Source organism: Chanodichthys erythropterus, chromosome 8, assembly GCF_024489055.1.
Source record: "Chanodichthys erythropterus isolate Z2021 chromosome 8, ASM2448905v1, whole genome shotgun sequence".
NCBI classification, from domain to species: Eukaryota; Metazoa; Chordata; class Actinopteri; order Cypriniformes; family Xenocyprididae; genus Chanodichthys; species Chanodichthys erythropterus.
The window spans coordinates 1,944,081-1,962,473 of record NC_090228.1 but is presented as its reverse complement, the minus strand read 5'-3'; the positions used below and the strand labels follow the sequence as shown (position 1 = coordinate 1,962,473).

Sequence of the window (18,393 nt, the reverse complement as noted above, 5' to 3'; positions counted from 1 at the left end):
ATATATATATATATATATATATATATATATATATATATATATATATATATGGAAGCCAATTTCCGTCAAATAAGAAAAAATAATGCTTTTGTAAATCATAATAACGACATAAAAGTCCTATTTTTGACACACTAGGTCATATATATAAGATGAAAGTCGGGATGAAAATTGAGACTTTAAAAGTCATACTATTGAGATAAAAAGTCGAAATCATGACAATAAAAAGTCACAATTCCGACTAAATTCTTATATATATGACTTAGCATGTCAAAAATAGGACTTTTATGTCATTATTATGATTTACAAAAGCATTATTTTTTCTTATTTGTCGGAAATTGGTTTCGATATTTTTTTTCTTGTTTTATTCGTCTTTTTTTGTGGGTGTTTTACGTTTTTAATAACTTTGTTTAATGTTAATTGAAAACGGTTTAAAAAACTTTTAAAAGGAACGCCCTTTTAAAATTACATTAAAAAAAATCCTCTGGTGGATTTTTTAATGAAAAAATTCCACCAGACGATTTTTTAAAATGTAATTTCGACATAAAAAGTCGAAATTACGAAATAATAAGTCATAGTTATGACAAATTATTTCGTAATTTCGATGTTTTTATATCATCATTCAATTTTTAAATTATAAATAGAGCAGATTGGTTCCTTAAACATAAATGACTGAATATCTGACCAATGAGAGATTACGTCACTGCGCGTTGATCCTCCCCTACGGGGAATGTTATTATGTTAATGATGATGACGTATAGTTCTCCGGAGTTTCTTTTCTATCGAATAATCTTTCTAACGTTCGTTGAGTTCGAAGTGAGTGTCCGTCACATTAGTGTGTGCCTAAAGAGTAAATTTGATTACTGATGTCAGCTTAAAGTCTTTAAGTTCAAAAGATTGTGTGATGACACTTTATAATGCAAACTATATATCAAAACAGCCAAGTAACGATTTCGGTTATGTAACGGAAGAACGTGCAGTACAAAACCGATCCAGCAGAGGGAGACATTGTCTGTAGACGCAAACAGAAGATCCAGTTCTGTATATAATTACTTTGTCAAACTTTTATTTAAAATGTGAAAATATTTTTAAAAAATGTTTAAATAAATTAATTTTAATAATATGTATTCTATCATATACATATCATTATGAATATGAAATATGAAATGAATATGAAATTTTAATAAAACATTTTTTTACATTTGTGCAATACCACTGACAAAACATGTAATTAAATTAAAGATTAATGTAATTTTAATTTCCTAAAATGTTTAATATGACCTTGTATTAAACTAAGATAAATTAATATTTGTATTTGTGATATCTATTTGTGAAGAATTCAAATTCAAATCCTTTAACTTTCATTATGTGTAACAGCACTTCATTAAATTGAAAATAAATGTTGTTTAATACCCTGAAATATTTATTGTGACCTTCTATATATATATATATATATATATATATATATATATATATATATATATATATATATATATATATATATATATTATTTTGTTGAAAAATGTCAGCATTTAAAAAAATTAATACATTTATAATAAAAAAATATTTTTACATTTACATTTAACTCACATTATGTGCAATACCACTGACAAAACATGTCATTAAATTAAAAATAAATGTCATTTTAATTTTCCTAAAATGTTAAGTATGACCTTGTACTAAACTAAGATAAATTAATATTATTTGTATTTGTGATAAATTCAAAATCATTTGTTTCAAAGAATGCTGTTCAAAACAATACATTTATATATATATTATATTATATTTCTTTTAACTTTCATTATGTGTAACAGCATTTCATTTAATTCAAAATAAATGTGATTTATTTCTCTACAGTAAGTCAGTGACACATGAATGGGTTATCTTGAACCTTTAATAGACATTAATTACATGATATACATAGTGTTTCATTGAAACAAGAGCGTATCATTCGCAGGAATGGCCTCTTGTACATGAGGAGCGCTTCACCCCTCTCCACTTCGACTACAGCATTTAGTAGTAATGTAAAAGGTGTGTGTGTGTGTGTGTGTCGGGGCTGAACCTTGCGCTCAGTTTGACATTCACAGCCAGATGAAGAGGGGCCGATCAGGGCCCCGACACACACAGAGGGACATCTAAAGCCATTTTCATATTTCAAACATATTGAGCAAAATTGAAGAAAAGAAAAAAGAAAAAAAAGAAGAAGAAATGACAGCATATATACACTTCATTTTGTGATATATACACATATATACAATATATATATATTTATATATATATATATATATATATATTTTTATATATATATATTTATATAAATATAGTAAAATAGATTAAATTACACTGATGTTTTTCCATAAATAACGGCTGGAGAGTAACAGGTTGGATGACACATGAGGTTTAGCTGTTGGAAGCACAGTGAGGTGTGTGTGTGAGTGTGTGTGAGTGTGGTCATATGACCAATCAATTCAACACACTAATAACAGCTGATTAGTGAAGGACACACACTCCCGTCAGTCTGTCTGTCTCTCGTTCAAGCTGCCGATGGCAAACACTGAAATGGTAAGTCAAGTTAAATGCTAACGGTCTCATTTCCCTCGGCAACAACGTTCTGCCATTTGATTCAGTGTGACACAAATGACAATCTTAAAAGTCAACAGCTTTAAAGTCAACGTGAAACACATTAGCGACTCATTCTACTTCCATAATGTACCATGAAACAGGATATTCAATCATTATTCACTATTATTGTCGTAACCTTTAGTTTATTAAATACGATTTTTAGAGTCTAAAACAACGATTACATAGTTATTTGACTAGTGGTAAACATCAGTTTGATGTGACGTCAGTTGAACAGTGATTTCAGATAACGTGCAATGATGAATCGCTGCAAAAAAAAAGTATTTTAGTCTCGTTTTCCAATGCAAATATCAAAACGATAAGTATTTTTTTAATGAAAATGTATCAGAATGAAGTGAGTTTAAGCTTAAAACAAGAATAAATATCTAATCAGAAAACAGAGAACTTAACAAGATTACTTTTCTGATATATTTTTTGCAACAACCCACTTAATTCTGATGCATTTTTCAGTGAATAAGACTTTACTGCTTCTCTAGTAAATGTATCTTGATTTACGAATGTTTAGATATTTGTGCTGGAAAACAAGACAGAAATTTTTGTGTTTTTTTGCAGCGTAGAACATGAGATGGTGTTGACTTTAAAGCCCTTCGCAGTCATCTGGGTTTAAATAAGTTACAGTAAATTCATTCAGCCGTTCCACCTGCCTGAAATCAACAACTACCGATCGATATTTGTTCATTAGTAGATCTACACGACAGGTAAAGGTGACTCAAGTAGTACAGTATAAAAATGGCATTGTAACAAATGCGTTTAAAGCACAGCCAAAATGTGCGAAATTACAGTTTCTTCACATGTGCTGAAAAGATTAAGTGCTTTTCCACATACAAACACTTGATATTTTTGGCAAAGGTGCGAACGGATGTCGAAGATGTGTCTCCGTTCGCTGTTGATGGTGAAATCAGTACGGTTTTGGTTGCGAGTACTAAACCTGAAAACGGTGAATAACGCACACGCTCCTGTGCGACGTACCACCGAAACTCAGCTGTACCGGAAGAACAACACAAAAAAGGAAAGCAAATCGACAACAAAAACTGAAGGAAAAAAAAGAAGCACAACAATACGAGTGGATCACCATCTGTGTGGCCTAACAGCATACTGTACAAAGTTCAGGACATTCTCTCAGAATGGGATGTTTGTCTTTGCTCTGCGCTGAAATTAGAGCAGCTTCTTCTAGTTCTCAGTTGCAGAGTCAGCGGATCGGCTCCGCCCCCTTCTGCCTGACGATTAGCGTTAGGACACGCCCACTAGTGGCCGTCGGAGTGGTCGTCTGAAGATCCTGCGTTGTGGATCCAGTCCAGGACGATCAAAGTCATGCTGCAGATCATCACTATGATGCCCATGATGAGGAACAACAACGCCTGAGGAGAACGAGAGAGAGAGTGTGATGAGACACACTGAGACATACTATCGTCCTCAAGAACACACAGATGGACGGAAGGACACGGATCTCTTACCCCGATCTTCTGGACGGATTTCATGGACTCCTTCTTCACCAGTCTGATGTAGAAGGCCGAAGGCAGGATGAAGATGAGCATAGCAGCAGCGGACGCACCTGCAGAGAGACGGAAAAAACATTCAAATCTCGACTGAAATAAAATATAAAAACGTATTTTAGTTCAGATAGATGACGCTAATGGAGTACTAAAATAACTAAAATGGGAATAAAAATTAATAAAAAAATATTCTAGTATGTATGTAAATAGAGTTGTAAAATAAACATTAACTGAAATAAAATATAAACTTAAAATTATTATTATTTTAAGCTGAAGTACAAAAATAACTAAAACTGAAATAAAAGTTAATAAAAACTATATTGTAAAAATATTTTACAAAGTTGAATAAAATAAACATTAACTGAATTAATAAAAAAACTTATTTTATTTCAGATAGCTAACTCTGTTTTTTAAATTTAAGTACTAAAATAACTAAAACAAAATAAAAATTAATTAAAAAACTATACTGCAAATTTTTTTGTAAATAGAGTTGTAAAATTACGGAAGAGGATTAGGGCCAAGCAATAATAAAAAAATAAAACCATCTCGAGATTAAAGTCTGTAAATTTTGAGAAAAAAGTCGGTAAATTTTGAGAAAAAAGTCAAGATAAAATGTTGAGAATAAAGTCATTAAATTATGAGAAAAAAATCGTTAAATTACAAAAACAAATTCGTTAAATTATGAGAAAAATGTTGTTAAATTTCGAGAAAAAAGTTGAGATAAAATGTTGAGAATAAAGTCATTAAATTACGAGATTAAACGAGATTATCGTTAAATTTCTTTTTTCTAGTAATTCTCAACATTTTATTTCGACTTTTTTCTCAAAATTTAACAACTTTAATCTCGAGATGGTTTTATTTTTTTTATTATTGCTTTGTCCTAATCCTCGTACATATAAAATAAACATTAATTGAAATAAAAAAAGTTAAACATTTTTATTTAAGTAGAAGTAGTAAAATAAATAAAACTGAAATAAAAATGAATACATTGTAAAAAATTATATTTGAAAGTTGTAAAAAAAAAAAACATTTTTGATACTTGAAATAAAATAAATGTTAATTGAAATAAAACAAACTTATTTTTATTTCAGATAGTTGATTTTTTCAGTCGTTCTACTTCAAAAATTTGTTTAATTCAATGTGATATGTGCCTTTTCTTTGTAATTATTTGTGAAATTTACGAGCAACGTCTAAGTGAAAATTGCTCAAATTGTGTCAAAGTAAATCCTACACCATTTTTTTTGTCTATATAAACATACAAATAAAATCTAATAAACAAAAAACACACAACGAAATTACTGAAACTTCAAAAAAAAGCTAAAAACCAAAATAGTATATTAATGATACTAAAACGACACAAGCTGTGACATCACATCCTGTGTCCCACCTACCGATAAATCCAAAAATGTCTCTGATGGTGGGAACGAAGATGACGAGGATGTTGACGCAGACCAGCAGGGCGACGGTGATGCAGATGTGACGCGGCCAGCTGAAGTCTTTAGAGGCGCCGAGGAGATGGTTGACTGAGGTGCGGATCTGAAACGTTGAAGAAACCTTCGATCAACACACCTGCAACGTTTCTGTGTGTTTCAAGGCCTGTGAATGTGCAGAAATACTCACTGGGAAGAGAACCACGGGCACGGTCAGGGTCACGGCAGTCAGGACGGCGAAACGCACGATCAGAAGCACCAAGTCAAAATTGTAGACCTTTGAGTAAGTGTGCAGGAGCTCGGGTTCAACGGCCTCTGTGAAACACAAAACAAGCTCTTTCTTCAAACTGCACTATCAATCATTACCACATAATCACAGTTTTAATGAATTTACCAATTTCATTTTTGTTTTAGTAATTTTGTTGTGTTTTAGGCCTTTTTTAGTTTTTGATTTTTTTTATTCATTTTTAATCAGTTTTAATTTGAGTTATTTTAGTACTTAAAGTTGTGAAATAAAACATAAAGAAATAAAGAACTAAATAAAAATAAGAAATATTGCCTTGGCAAATAGTTGAAATAAAATAAACCTTTTAAAATAATTTTATATTTTCCATTTTTTTTATTTTAGTTGTTTTAGTTGTTTTTGGCCCTTTTTAGGTTTTTGATTAAAAAAAATGTATATATTTGTATCAATTTTAATTATTTTAGTACCTCAAGTTCTAAAATAAGAAAAAATAAGAAAAAAATAATAATAAAAAAGAAAAGCACTAAATGGAAATGAAAAATGTTGGCACGGAAACTAGATAAAATACAATGTTAGTAATTTTAGTAATTTTTTTGTGTATTTTTTTTTTTTTTTTATGTGTTAAATATGTATATATTTTTATTAATTTTTAATCAGTTTTAGTTATTTTAGTACTTCAAGTTCTAAAATAAAAATAAGTAAATAAATAAAAACTAAATGGAAATGAGAAATGTTCACTTAGCAACTAGTTGAAATAAAGCGTATATATGTTCTAGTTTACTAAGGAAAATGTTTCATATGGTTTTAGTTACTCTGAATGATAAAAAAACCATTTTATTGTCAACAAGCTGTGTTATAACTTTGTCCAGAACATCAAACAACTCATGCCACAAAAATGTTTATTTTTCCTTCGCTGAGTCTGAGAAATCCCTCCGTTGCGTAACATTTCCTGTCTATCAGCTGCAGCAAACAGCTGAACGTCTCTCACTCTTTCCCAAATTCTATGGAACACACTGGTTCACCGCTGGCCTTCTGCCGGCTCAATCCGGAGCGTTTTAATGGACACACCTCCGTTTAAAACAAACAGCCTCACTGTACATTTTAACCCAGTATCGCACTATCAAATGTGTCGTAACGTGTTTTGGAAGCCGTTCAGGCTTGGATGTGGCCGTGCGTCTGTGTTTTGCTCACCGTTGAAGGTCAGGTATCCGAACAGAGCAGCCAACAGATACATCACAAACATTCCCAGAAACGACACATTCGCGACGTTCTGCATCTTCTTCCGGGAACGACTGCAGATGGAAAGTTAGAGAAAGAGTTAGTTTTTTATAGGGCGCCTTTGGACTTAGCTTTTCCATGATTTATTCTTGATTACTATAAATCATTTTACAGAGGTTTTTCTATTGCAACATCAAAACTAAATGTTACTCACTCTTTGAGCTCCTCGTACATGGGCAGGATAGCCGGGTGGCACACAAATGCAAAGGTCAAAATGGGAACCGCATACACAGTCTAAGGTAAAACAATCAAGTTAGATGAGCGCACACTCCTCACACTCAAATGCAAATATCTGAATGCAAATATCAGCCTCGTACCTGTGAGTTAAAGACGAAGTACTTGGGTTTGCAGCACTCTTCTTCAGTAGTGTTGACCTGCGGCTGAGAGACGTTCACTGTGATGTTAATGAAGTTCTCGGGTAGTGGACAGGGGATCTGGAACTTCTTGTAGATCACCTGAAGAACAAAAGCAGGAGGGAACGTCTCGTCAGACTAACAATAGCAGCTCCAATGACACTCTTGCTCTCATTTGCATGTTTTTTTATACATGTTAAACAGGAACATTTATGATCATTTTATCTCAGTACTCACCACAATGACGAAGAACACCATACACAACAAAGAGAAACCGCTAGTGTATCCAAGATAACCTGAAAAGAAACACAAACCAAGAGGATCAGCACAAAACACACTAAATACAAACATCTTTAGTATATATATATAATTTTTCTAAAATTTAGTTACATTTATTTTTATTTATAATTTAACATTTTTAATAATAATAATGATAATAATTATATTAATTATAATATATATATATATATATATATATATATATATATATATATATATATATATATATAATTATTTTAAAATTGTATTATATTTATTTTTATAATAATTGTATTTATTTATTACACTTTTATAATAATAACTTATAATAATTACATCAATTATACATTATTATTTAAATTTATATAAATGATTAAACTTAATACAATTATAAACATTTATTATTTTATAATAAATATATATAATATTTGTTCTACAATTTTATTTATTTATTTTTTATTAATTTTTAATTTATCATTTTACAATTTTTATAACAAGACCTTATAATAATTATATTATAATATTATTTTAATATTTCTAATATATTAATCATTTAATTTATCACAAAATTTTCATATATATATATATATATATATATATATATATAATTTTTCTATTTAATTTTATAATTTTAGGTTCAACTTTATTTTAAGGTGTCTGTTACAGTGTAATTATACATTTAAGTACTGAGTAATAATAATTAACTACATGTATTTTCTATAGGGTTAAGGTTAGGATTAGGGTTAGTTGCATGTAATTATGCAATTATTACTATAGTAACTGCATGTTAAATGTGTAACAAGGAGATTGTAAAATAAAGCCTTGCCTAATTTTAATCAAATTTATCTTAGTATTCTTTGTGCAAAATATAATCCCTTATTTATTCTGGGGTAAATTCTAGTTTCACTCTCCTGCGAGGACACTTACCCAGGTTTTTAAGCAGCGAGAGTGGCAGTATGATGCTGACGGTGACTATTAGAACCAGATAATCTCCATTAGTGTACCACGCACTGCAAAACAAAACACACCACAAAGATCGAAATTAGTGCTGAGGAAATGACACGCAGCTGTTCTGCAACATCCTGTTTCCAAACAACACACTGCGAGAGTGTTTGCGGTGTTTCAGTTCTGTCTGGGGCCGTGTATCGTGTTGTTTTGTGTGCAGGGGCCTTTGGGCTCCATGTAGGGGTCTGAATCTTTCATGTCAGTGTTTGTTGTATTAGGTCACTGTCACAAAGCTCTCAATCGACGTCTTTGAACAGACGTTCAGACCCCCCCGGCCGGACAGCTGTACAATGAAACGCTCACACTGTTCTAACCAGTGCTGAAAAACATTCCAGCGCAACAACAACATCAGCAGCCTGTGAAATCTTACTTGTCATTGGCGTCTAAGAAGGCCTTAATGACGATGGGCAGCTCGTACTTCACGATGTAGAGGTAGCTCGCCATTGCTGGGATTGAAACAGAGTTTGAAAACGCTTTAGTGCCTTAAACAAAACCAAACTCAGTGTTATCTGCATGTTCACACTGCTGGTTATACCTCCAAAGTTCTGCATGGTGATAGAGCAGGATGCTGCCAGTTTTCCTGGAAGCCCGAACGCTTTGTACCCCAGCTGTTCATACACCACAGAACCTGAACAGAGGGGATTCAGAGTTAAAACTCATACTTATCACAGTTAAAAATAGAAACATGTTCACAGAGAGAAGCTAACCTCCTTCATTGGCCGTTTTCAGCAGCAAATGGACCGAGTACAGGGAGAAAATGGCCACGGCAACCAGCAGGATCCTATAGAAATCAACAAAAACCATGAACACCGGAAGTAAACCTAACAATAAAACAAGCAGAACTTGAACCGCATGTGATTAGATGGTTAGAAGTGTTGCATTTTCATCAAAGATTTCATTGTGTGCACAGAAATTCAGAAGTTCTGGCAAGGTTCTCTCAAAGTTATGAACAAACGTTCTTCCAGTAACGTTAATAGAACGTTTGTTCAGTGTTATCTGGTCTTTGATAATGTTCTTAGAATGTTAGCACAAAATCAATACATCAATTATGGAACGTTCTGATAAGTTTTTTAAATGTTACTAGTTTCGGAATGTTCAGAGAAAGTTTTGAATGTTCATTATTTTGTAGCTTTAGATGTTAAACGACTTGTCTATGTAGACAAAATGACCTAAACTCAAACCTAAAGTTTGCTCACCCGACAACTGGACATAATGGACTCTCTGTAATGCCTCACGTTACGAACACACACAAACACGCAGAGGGAGGTGACTATGGATTAGACCTGATTATATCCTCACACACTCATTCATTCCACTGTCTGCAGCTCACTTGATCCCATTATAACCTGCGTGACCTTCAGTAGATTTCCATTTCACACGTCTGGAGCTGAACATGACATCTTTACTATTGAACCCGTTCTTTAAGCAAACAATAAAGCTTTCCCTCCAGACACTTCAATTAAACCAGCCATGCCCATTTATTTCAATGAATTTTATGTTTTAAACTCAAATGACTGGGATTAGGTTGTCCACCCTGATATATCAGTCACTGGAAATCCCATTTTGGTAAACCAAGGAATCATTTGAGTAATTCTTTGATGGATGATTTGGCATTCGGACAGATTAAAAATGCACAGGCGGCTTTGTTTGTAAACACTAAGAAGACTTCCTTTTACCTCCTTGATCAGAGTCAAACTGATTTACACCTACCAGAATATAGGGGCAAATTGCTGGACTCATTAACGGCATTAATTATCCTAATCAGGTAATTAGCAGTCCTGTAAATTGTGTACATACTTTCAGCTAACAGAAACATTAAGTTATGAAAACATTTTTCCTTTCAAAGATCATCCAGCTTTTTAAAAACGTTTGGTTATGTGAACATTCCATTTCATCATTCTGCAAACATTATGGGAATGTTATTTTAGAATGTTATTATGGGAATGTTAATTTAGAATGTTCACTGAACATTCCGAAACAAGAAGTAACATTTAAAAACCAAACTAGAAAAGTGGGTGGTAACCAGATCTGGTATCAGCTCATGCAAATATGCATGACAATATTTCAAACTGAGGTGTTTTGTCAGTTCTTCATGTCGCACTACAGAAGCACCTCAATACTCACACAAACATGGCGATGCCAGTATTAGCCATGGCATAGGAGAGTCCTAGTATTCCACTTCCCATGATGGCGTTGCCCAAGTTAAACACTGACATTCCAAACGACGCCGAGCCTTGGCTCTGAAAAACAAGAACAGCGAGATTTATAATGTGATGTTTAAGTTCAGATTCTAAAACCTCTTAGACCAGATGATCCACTTACATATTCAGCTTCATACTTCTTCTTGCCCAAGTGATGATCAGAGAGGAAGTTCTGACTTTCGGCGTCCACGTCGGTATACTGCAGTCTGTAATCACAACGGTGTATTAGATAATGTTTTTTTTTTTTTATCTAAGGAATGATTTATTAGTTAACAGTGACTTGTCTAGGTCAAATGAAGCAGGTTTTACCCGTTGAAGGGGACTTTGGTGGGACAGTCCTGATAACTTGTGTATTCGTTGCTGTTGGAACTACTGCTGTCCATCTCTGGAGCGATGTTAAAACGACTCATCTTTGTATTTGTAAGGGCGTTGCTCATTCTGTAATAAAAACAATGAAAGAGTCTCCTTATTTTAAATATTTATTAGAACAGCACACAATAAAGACCATTAAAAGTGTTCTCAGGAATTCTTGTGTCCCCAGAAAACGACCGTCAACGCACGCACCTTTCCTGTAAAATGCGCTACCCCGCGTGTTTTATTATGTTTATGTTTTATTTTATCTAAGAGATGACTTATAAGCTAATAGTGACTTGTCTATAGGTCAAATGAAGCATGTTTTACCCGCTGAAGGGGACTTCCTGATAACTTGTGTATTTGCTGGAGTTGAAACTACTATCAAAACGACTTATCTTTGTATTTGCATGGGCTTTGTTCAGTCTGTAATTAAAAACAATGAAATAGTCTCCTTATTTTGTAAGGATTTAGGTTTAACTTGAACATTGTGGGTTGGGATCCCACCAATGAGGCTTTTTTTTTTTTTTTTTAGTAAGAAATTCTGTTAACTGGTTTGACTGATATTGTTACGGAACATTCACACTTGTTTTATTATGTTTATGCTTTTATTTTATTTAAGGGATGACTTCTTAGCTAATAGTGACTTGTCTATACGTCAAATGAAGCATGTTTTACCCGCTGAAGGGGACTTTGGTGGGACAGTGCTGATAACTTTTGTACTCGTCGCCGTTGGAACTGGTGTTCATGTCTGGAGCGTGTTCAAAACGACTCATCTTTGGATTTGCAGGGGTTTTGTTCAGTCTGTAATTAAAAACAATGAAATAGTCTCCTTATTTTGTAAGGATTTAGGTTTAGCTTTAACATTGTGGGATGAGGCTTTAAATTGGGTTTTTTAGTAAGAAACTCCCAGGCAAGGTGGTTTTGGTTATTGCTTCTTTAAATAGTATGTCTACTGATAAATGTAACAACAATATATTAGAACAGAGCCCAATAAACACCTTTACAAAACAGGAAAATAGTGTTCAAAGGAAAACTTGTGTCAATACACGCCCCTTTCTCGTAAAATGCGCGTCCCCGCATGGCTCAGCGGAGCCGCGCCTCAAGACAGCACCGCAGCCGAGCATCAGGTCACGTGACCCACCAGAGCTGAGCGCACAACGAGTGGAAAATTACAAACCGGCACCGACAACAGATCAGCACGCGCTGCGTCCGCCGCATCGTCATCAACTATTAATACCGACGTCTGATCAGTATAAATGTGTATTTTCGGAACAAAATCATTAAACACCACAACTGATGTATTTATTCTGATTCGTTTAACGTAACGTTATTTAAACTGATTCCGACGACCAATCAGACCGTGGAACGGAAACTAAAATGTTGATTTTGCATTTAAACTCCCAAAACCATATGAATAATTATATAAAATCAAATAATAATGATTATATTGCTAGAATGACAAAAATGATGCAGATGCTCGGTGTGTGAAGCAGACGCCCCCGCATTTATCAATAACCACCGGTTAAATTACACGACATCACAAAAAATGTGAAAAAAACAACAAAAATAAAACATGTAATTTAATATGTGCACCCTTTGACAGGGTTTTACAAAATATTAAGATCAATGGTTTTGCGCCAGCATCTGTGTGTTTGATGAATGAATTAAACGGATGTGTCGAAAGAAGCTGATGAAATAACACGAACCAGTCACGCCGTAAAAACGGATCTGGAGCAGCAAAAAATAAATAAAAACGATCAAATAAAAGCGAAAATAGTGTGATGTGGTTATAAAAAATAAAAAAATAAACAAGAGAATCATGGCGGTTCTGAAACAAAATAATGTCAAACCGGTATGAAATCTTACCTTATGAATTAAAGAAGAAAAATCCGTTTCTTCAGCTCCGGTATGAAAGGTATAAAGAAATGACCAAACCCTCCCAGTCGTGAAGAATGTTCCAGTGATCAATTAACGTACAGAACCGATAACGATTGATCCTTCAGAAATGTACCGTAATAGATAACCAATAAATATTAATAAAGTAAATTAATCATAAATATTGTATAAATACAGTAACACTTGTAAACACTACAGTTTGTAATACTAATATTAATATTAATGTTGAAGATGAACGGAGATGTCCTCTGGGCGCGTCCGGTATCAATGTCGTGTTCTGATGCTGCTGAATGACGGTTTATATGCATTGCATCAGCCGGCGGAAGAAAGGGGCGGGGCCTCTGACGTGGATTGTATACAAACACTGAACAGCCATCCAGCCCTGACCCAGAGACTGGAGTGAATCTGTTTCCCTGCCCCGGGAAGGCGTTTTCTTCCTGCTCAGAGGAATTCAAATGCACCGACTAAACCTTTAATAGCACAATTGTTTCTCCTAGAGCAATGAGAACAAATGTAGAGTTTCTCCTGAAAATAGTAAAGGTTCCAACTAACTAAGGGTTTTTACAGCCATGCATTACAGGAACCATTTTGGCTCCTCAAAGAGCCTTTTAGTATCTCAACTCTATGATCTGAGCTGCTGTCCACATTCATGTCCTGTGTACACCGACTGGATGTCTTTGACAGAAATTAGATTAAATGGAGCAAGTAATCTCTCACGTGTTTTACTTTATGTCAAGAATTGACAAATTTATAGGCTATATATTTCTCCAAAGAAATTTCAGCTGAGATAAAAGTCTATCTATAAAACATTTAAATTCCATGAGCAATGAAAGATCTATATTTAATATTCTGGGTGGTAATGGAGAATATCTTAGTGTCTATACCCAGGTGAAAAAATGTGCATTTCTATAATATACTTAAAGTGCTCTATTTTCATGCACTATTTTTGTACTTAATATACTAAAAAGTCTTCTTTAGTACTACTTAAAATCATCTTTTAATATATCTCTGTATTTAAAAAATGTATTTAGATAGTACATTTGAACCTAAATATATATTTAAAATACAGAGGTAGTATATTAAAAGCACATTTTAGTTCATATTTCATACTTATCCGGATTAATTATCTAGATTTATGAATGAATGCTTTCTGAAATGTGGTTTACAAATGACAAATAATTTGACTCCAGAGAAGCCACAGATAGGCCACAACCCACTGTATGCCCTACATTACATACAGGCAGAAACACCTGCTCAACTCGGAGTCTTTGATTTAACTCACCTTTGACTTAGAAGTTCCTCCTAAAATGTGTTATATAGCAAAATATGTCAATTCTTGACATATTGACAAGTAGACACGCTCCTTTTTCATGTAATTACTGTCTGCTGAGAAACAGTACACTTTGTGAATAAGATCACGAGACCACATGACTATGATGCTGAAGAGGGGAGCCGTGAGGAACAAAAGGAGGAATTTTACAAAAAGAGGAACTTCTGAGATGACGTTAGACACAATGACAGATTAAACAAGTCGGGAATGAGTGCGCCCCGTGCTGCTTTGGGTCACTGCAGACAAGGGCAACGAGTTGAGTTTGTTGTTTCAATCCCAGCATAACTTAAACGAATCACTCGCCTGACCACCTTCGCATAGAAGTTCCTCGTCACCCCCCGATCGGCCAAATCCCCCAGTGGAAGTGGACTCCGGTCTACAGTGATTTACCCTCGGATTTAAGGCCACTGCAGCCTCTGAGCTGGAGTTCACAAAAGAACACGGATGCTGGAATGTCTGACCTATTGAAACAGGCCGTGGGGCCCCAGGCGACGCCCCGACTCCATAGGTAAGACTGGATCAACAAAAGCATTTTTCTGTCTCCACACTGTGTGAAAAATGGATGGAAGAAATCCCAGCTCTGACTCTGTAACGATAGCATCCATTGACAAATGACACACATTACAAAGTACAAAATGTACAAGTTTGCATTTACACTTAAATTTCATAGCGTTTGTTCACTGCAGATTTCTAATTCAGTCAGATAATAGCTTTTCAATGTGAATCCATCTGAATGGTTTCTGAAAATGTTCATATCTTCATTGCGCTAATGCTTTTTCATCGACCAAGATTATTAACAACAGAGATTTCCATTCCATTAATTCAGATAACCTTTAAATGTGAATCCATTGGAATAATCTGGATTTCTGATTGATTGGTTTCTGAAATGTGGCCTATAAATGTTCATATCTTCATTGAACACTATAAAATGCTGGGTTAAAACATCCCAAGTTGGGTTGAAAATGGACGAACCCAGCGATCCAGTGGTTGGGTTAAATGTTTGGGTTTTAAATGTTGACTGCATTCCTGGCTTAAAATGAGCCCAAAATAGGTTGGAAATTAAAAATCAGACACATAATTACTAGAGGCAACAATAATAATCAAAAGGTGAACATTTATTAAAAAGCAATTCAATAGATGTTTATTGTTTAATTGTCATTCATTAAACTTATTATTAAATGCTAATTTCCAACATTTTTTGAGTTCATTTTTATAGCGTTTGTTCACAGCAGAACAGGTCAATAGAGATTCATTCAGATAATTCAGTGTGAATCCATTTCTGGTTTTCTCAAAATGATTATGTTCTTCAGTGAATGACCAATATCATTAAAAATTCAGAAGAAAATTAGGTAAACATTTTTTTTTTTTTTAGCAAGTAAGAACCTCTATTATTTGCAATGACCTAAAACAAACATTTACTCACCCTCATGTCAATCGAAACCTGACCTTCGTTCTTCTGGGGAACACAAAAAAGGCATTTTATGAGTTTTTTAGGTGTTGGAAACTACAATAAGAATTTTCTTTTTTGGGGGGTGCTGGTGTGTGGTAATGCATCTTTAAGAGAAATTACATTTTACCAAAATGTTCTGCATCTCATCAGTCCAAAGAATATTTTTCCAGTAGAGCTTCGGAACATTCTGGAAGCGTTTCTGCAAACTTGAGATGGGCAGCAATGTTTTTTCTTCTGGAAATCTGTGCTTTTCTCTCTGATAACCTCCCACGAACACTGTTTTTGCCGGTGTTTTTCTTGCGCTAGACTGGTGTCATCATGTGTCGGGATATCTTAATATGGGCAGATCTTTTGCTGTCACCCTATGGTTCTGTGTCACCTGTTGGAGGTTTTTACAGTTTACCATCACACCGATCTTTGTAGGACGTCCTGTCCCATGGAGAGGTATAGTGGTGCTGAATTTCTTCCTTTGGTAAACTATCTGCCTGACTGTGGGACCAGAGGCCCAAGTACATAGAAATCCTTTTGCAAACCATTCCCAGCCTTCTGAACTGGTTCACCTCTTCTCCTGAGCTGAAAAAAGCAGGTAACTGAAATGTTCAGTGTGTGAAAGGGCAAAGTAAACCCATGGCTTTTTCTGAGCCGCAGCTGTAAATTAAACATCTTGTTCTGTAAATACTTGAGGGAGGTACTGTTTACTCATTCGTTCAGGTAGGTTTTTGGTTGATTTCTTTTATTAGACTTTTAGTCCGAATTATCTACCTTTTACTATCCTTTCAAAACAAGAGTTTAATTCCGGGAAATGTCCATTTTCAGCCTTCATCATCTATCGTCTGCGTGGCGAATGGCTTTTCATTTCTTCCAGGTGAACCGACTGCATAGTTGAAATGAAAAGAAAATTAAAATGTAAGAAGAAGGTTCTGGAGAATTTCTGCGTATTTCTTGGTTTTCAGAGCACGGGGGTCCGTGAGAGAGAAGACATCCCGCCGGTCCCCTGCAGAGCAGGGCAGAGGTCGGCTCATCTTCCCCTGGCTCCTGGCTCACTCTTATATAATCATTTTATCCCCTCGAATTAAACAAACAGCCGCCTGCTGTCCGCACTCATGGGAACCTGCGGAGAGTCCGACACGGAGCTCACGCTATGCACATCACTTCAACAGCAAAGTGCCTCATGACAATAGGTCCTGCTGAGGCCACCAGCGCTGGAAATCTGTCAGACGGATATTATGAAATAAAATCGATGATCTGTGACTATTGGCATTGATTTTTTTAAGCGCTTTTTTCCATGTTCAACTCTCTTTAGTGAGTAATGTTGCTGTTTGAGCACGAAAAAGCTCTGAAAAGTTCTCTATATCAGTGTCAGTGTTTCTGAACTCCTTGAAACGCCTCCATTGTAGTCTTGAGTTTTCTTCCGGGAACGAACACGTCACAATATTCCGTCACAACATATGCAGAATAAAGGGGCGGGGCCTGGTTGAGTTAGTTAGTAGTTGAAACTGGACATTTCCCAAACACACTCTAAGAGCTTGACCAATCACAACACACTGCCAATCAGAGCACATTGTGCTTTTTAGAAGGAGGGGCTTCACAGAGACAGGAACTAAACAGAGCGTTACTGACAGACTGTGAAGAGAGGTGCTGCAACTCTGGAGAATTGGGGGGAAATGGTTCTTTTAGGAACTGATCACTGAAAGGTTCTTTGGGGAACCAAATGGTTCTTCTGGGCATCGATGCAAATGCCCTTTTCAAAACTTTCTTTTTAAGAGAGATGTAATTTATACCACAAATATCAAATATCAAAGGCAATACTCACAAAAATAGCTTCTGGCTAAAGTCGCGATTAAAAAACCCAGCGATTCTTGAGGGAAACTTGAGAAACCAAATAAAAAGTAGGCCATAGGGAAGTTATACCAGGAAGATGATGGTACACTCGCTCATTAATATCGTCAGCACAATCATCACGTCTGATGGTGTTATTGTGTTTCAGATATGTACAGCTGTGGCAGGAGGTTTAGTGTGTTTGTGACAGAGTTATCAGACCGGAAAACAAACGCTCTTGACACAGACACAGGAAGTGAAATGCGACCGTGCAAATACATGCATTGTGCATTTCTCTGACCCTATTTACTAGTGTTTGTGTGTTTCTGAACACCTGCAGGCCAAGTTCACAGTAAGATGAGATTTGAAATATATTTAGGTCAATGGGTTATAGGAGGTTAGAAGAATTGCAGACCATCTGCGATGGTCTGAATCTCATCATCAGTACACTCTAAAGAATGCTGGGTTAAAAACAACCCAAGTTGGGTTGAAAATGAACAAATCCAACAATTGGGTTGTTTTAACCCAGCGGTTGGGTTAAATGTTTGACCAACTTGCAAGCGTGCTTATTATAAATTACTATATGGCTGGCTTAAAATGAACCCAAAATAGGTTGAAAATTAAAAATCAAAAGGTAAACATTTAT

General features: G+C 34.8%; 1 protein-coding gene and 1 long non-coding RNA gene across 3 annotated transcripts; both read right to left on the bottom strand.

Annotated features, from left to right (window-relative positions):
- Positions 1-1,879: 1,879 nt before the first annotated feature.
- slc38a2 (solute carrier family 38 member 2) lies at positions 1,880-13,430 on the bottom strand. Of its 2 annotated transcripts, XM_067391380.1 has the most exons (17): positions 13,120-13,430; positions 11,929-12,054; positions 11,209-11,337; positions 11,021-11,105; positions 10,823-10,938; positions 9,406-9,479; positions 9,234-9,326; positions 9,069-9,144; positions 8,621-8,703; positions 7,673-7,731; positions 7,400-7,537; positions 7,237-7,316; positions 6,996-7,096; positions 5,751-5,875; positions 5,522-5,666; positions 4,092-4,189; positions 1,880-3,995 (listed from the first exon to the last, which is right to left on the bottom strand). In XM_067391380.1, the coding sequence occupies exons 2-17, from the start codon at positions 12,024-12,026 to the stop codon at positions 3,882-3,884; spliced, it is 1,614 nt and encodes a 537-aa protein (XP_067247481.1). In that variant the 5' UTR covers positions 12,027-12,054; positions 13,120-13,430; the 3' UTR covers positions 1,880-3,881. The 2 variants fall into 2 exon arrangements, with proteins under 2 accessions (XP_067247481.1, XP_067247482.1); XM_067391381.1 differs by lacking the exon at positions 11,929-12,054.
- A 1,591-nt stretch (positions 13,431-15,021) lies between these two features.
- On the bottom strand, positions 15,022-17,878 carry LOC137024163 (uncharacterized). Its single transcript, XR_010895651.1, has 3 exons — positions 17,743-17,878; positions 15,903-15,935; positions 15,022-15,065 (listed from the first exon to the last, which is right to left on the bottom strand). It is a non-coding gene; the product is annotated as an uncharacterized lncRNA (long non-coding RNA).
- Between the last annotated feature and the right edge of the window lie 515 nt (positions 17,879-18,393).

What these genes read in the sequence shown, in the direction of transcription:
- slc38a2 (XM_067391380.1), bottom strand. Translation starts at nt 12,026, where the DNA reads ATGAGTCGTTTTGAACACGCTCCAGACATGAACACCAGTTCCAACGGC. An exon ending in CTCGCTGCTTAAAAACCTGG is followed by an intron (nt 7,732 to 8,620) that starts GTAAGTGTCCTC and finishes GTTTCTTTTCAG; the next exon opens with GTTATCTTGGATACACTAGC. An exon ending in AATCCGTCCAGAAGATCGGG is followed by an intron (nt 3,996 to 4,091) that starts GTAAGAGATCCG and finishes CGTTCTCCTCAG; the next exon opens with GCGTTGTTGTTCCTCATCAT.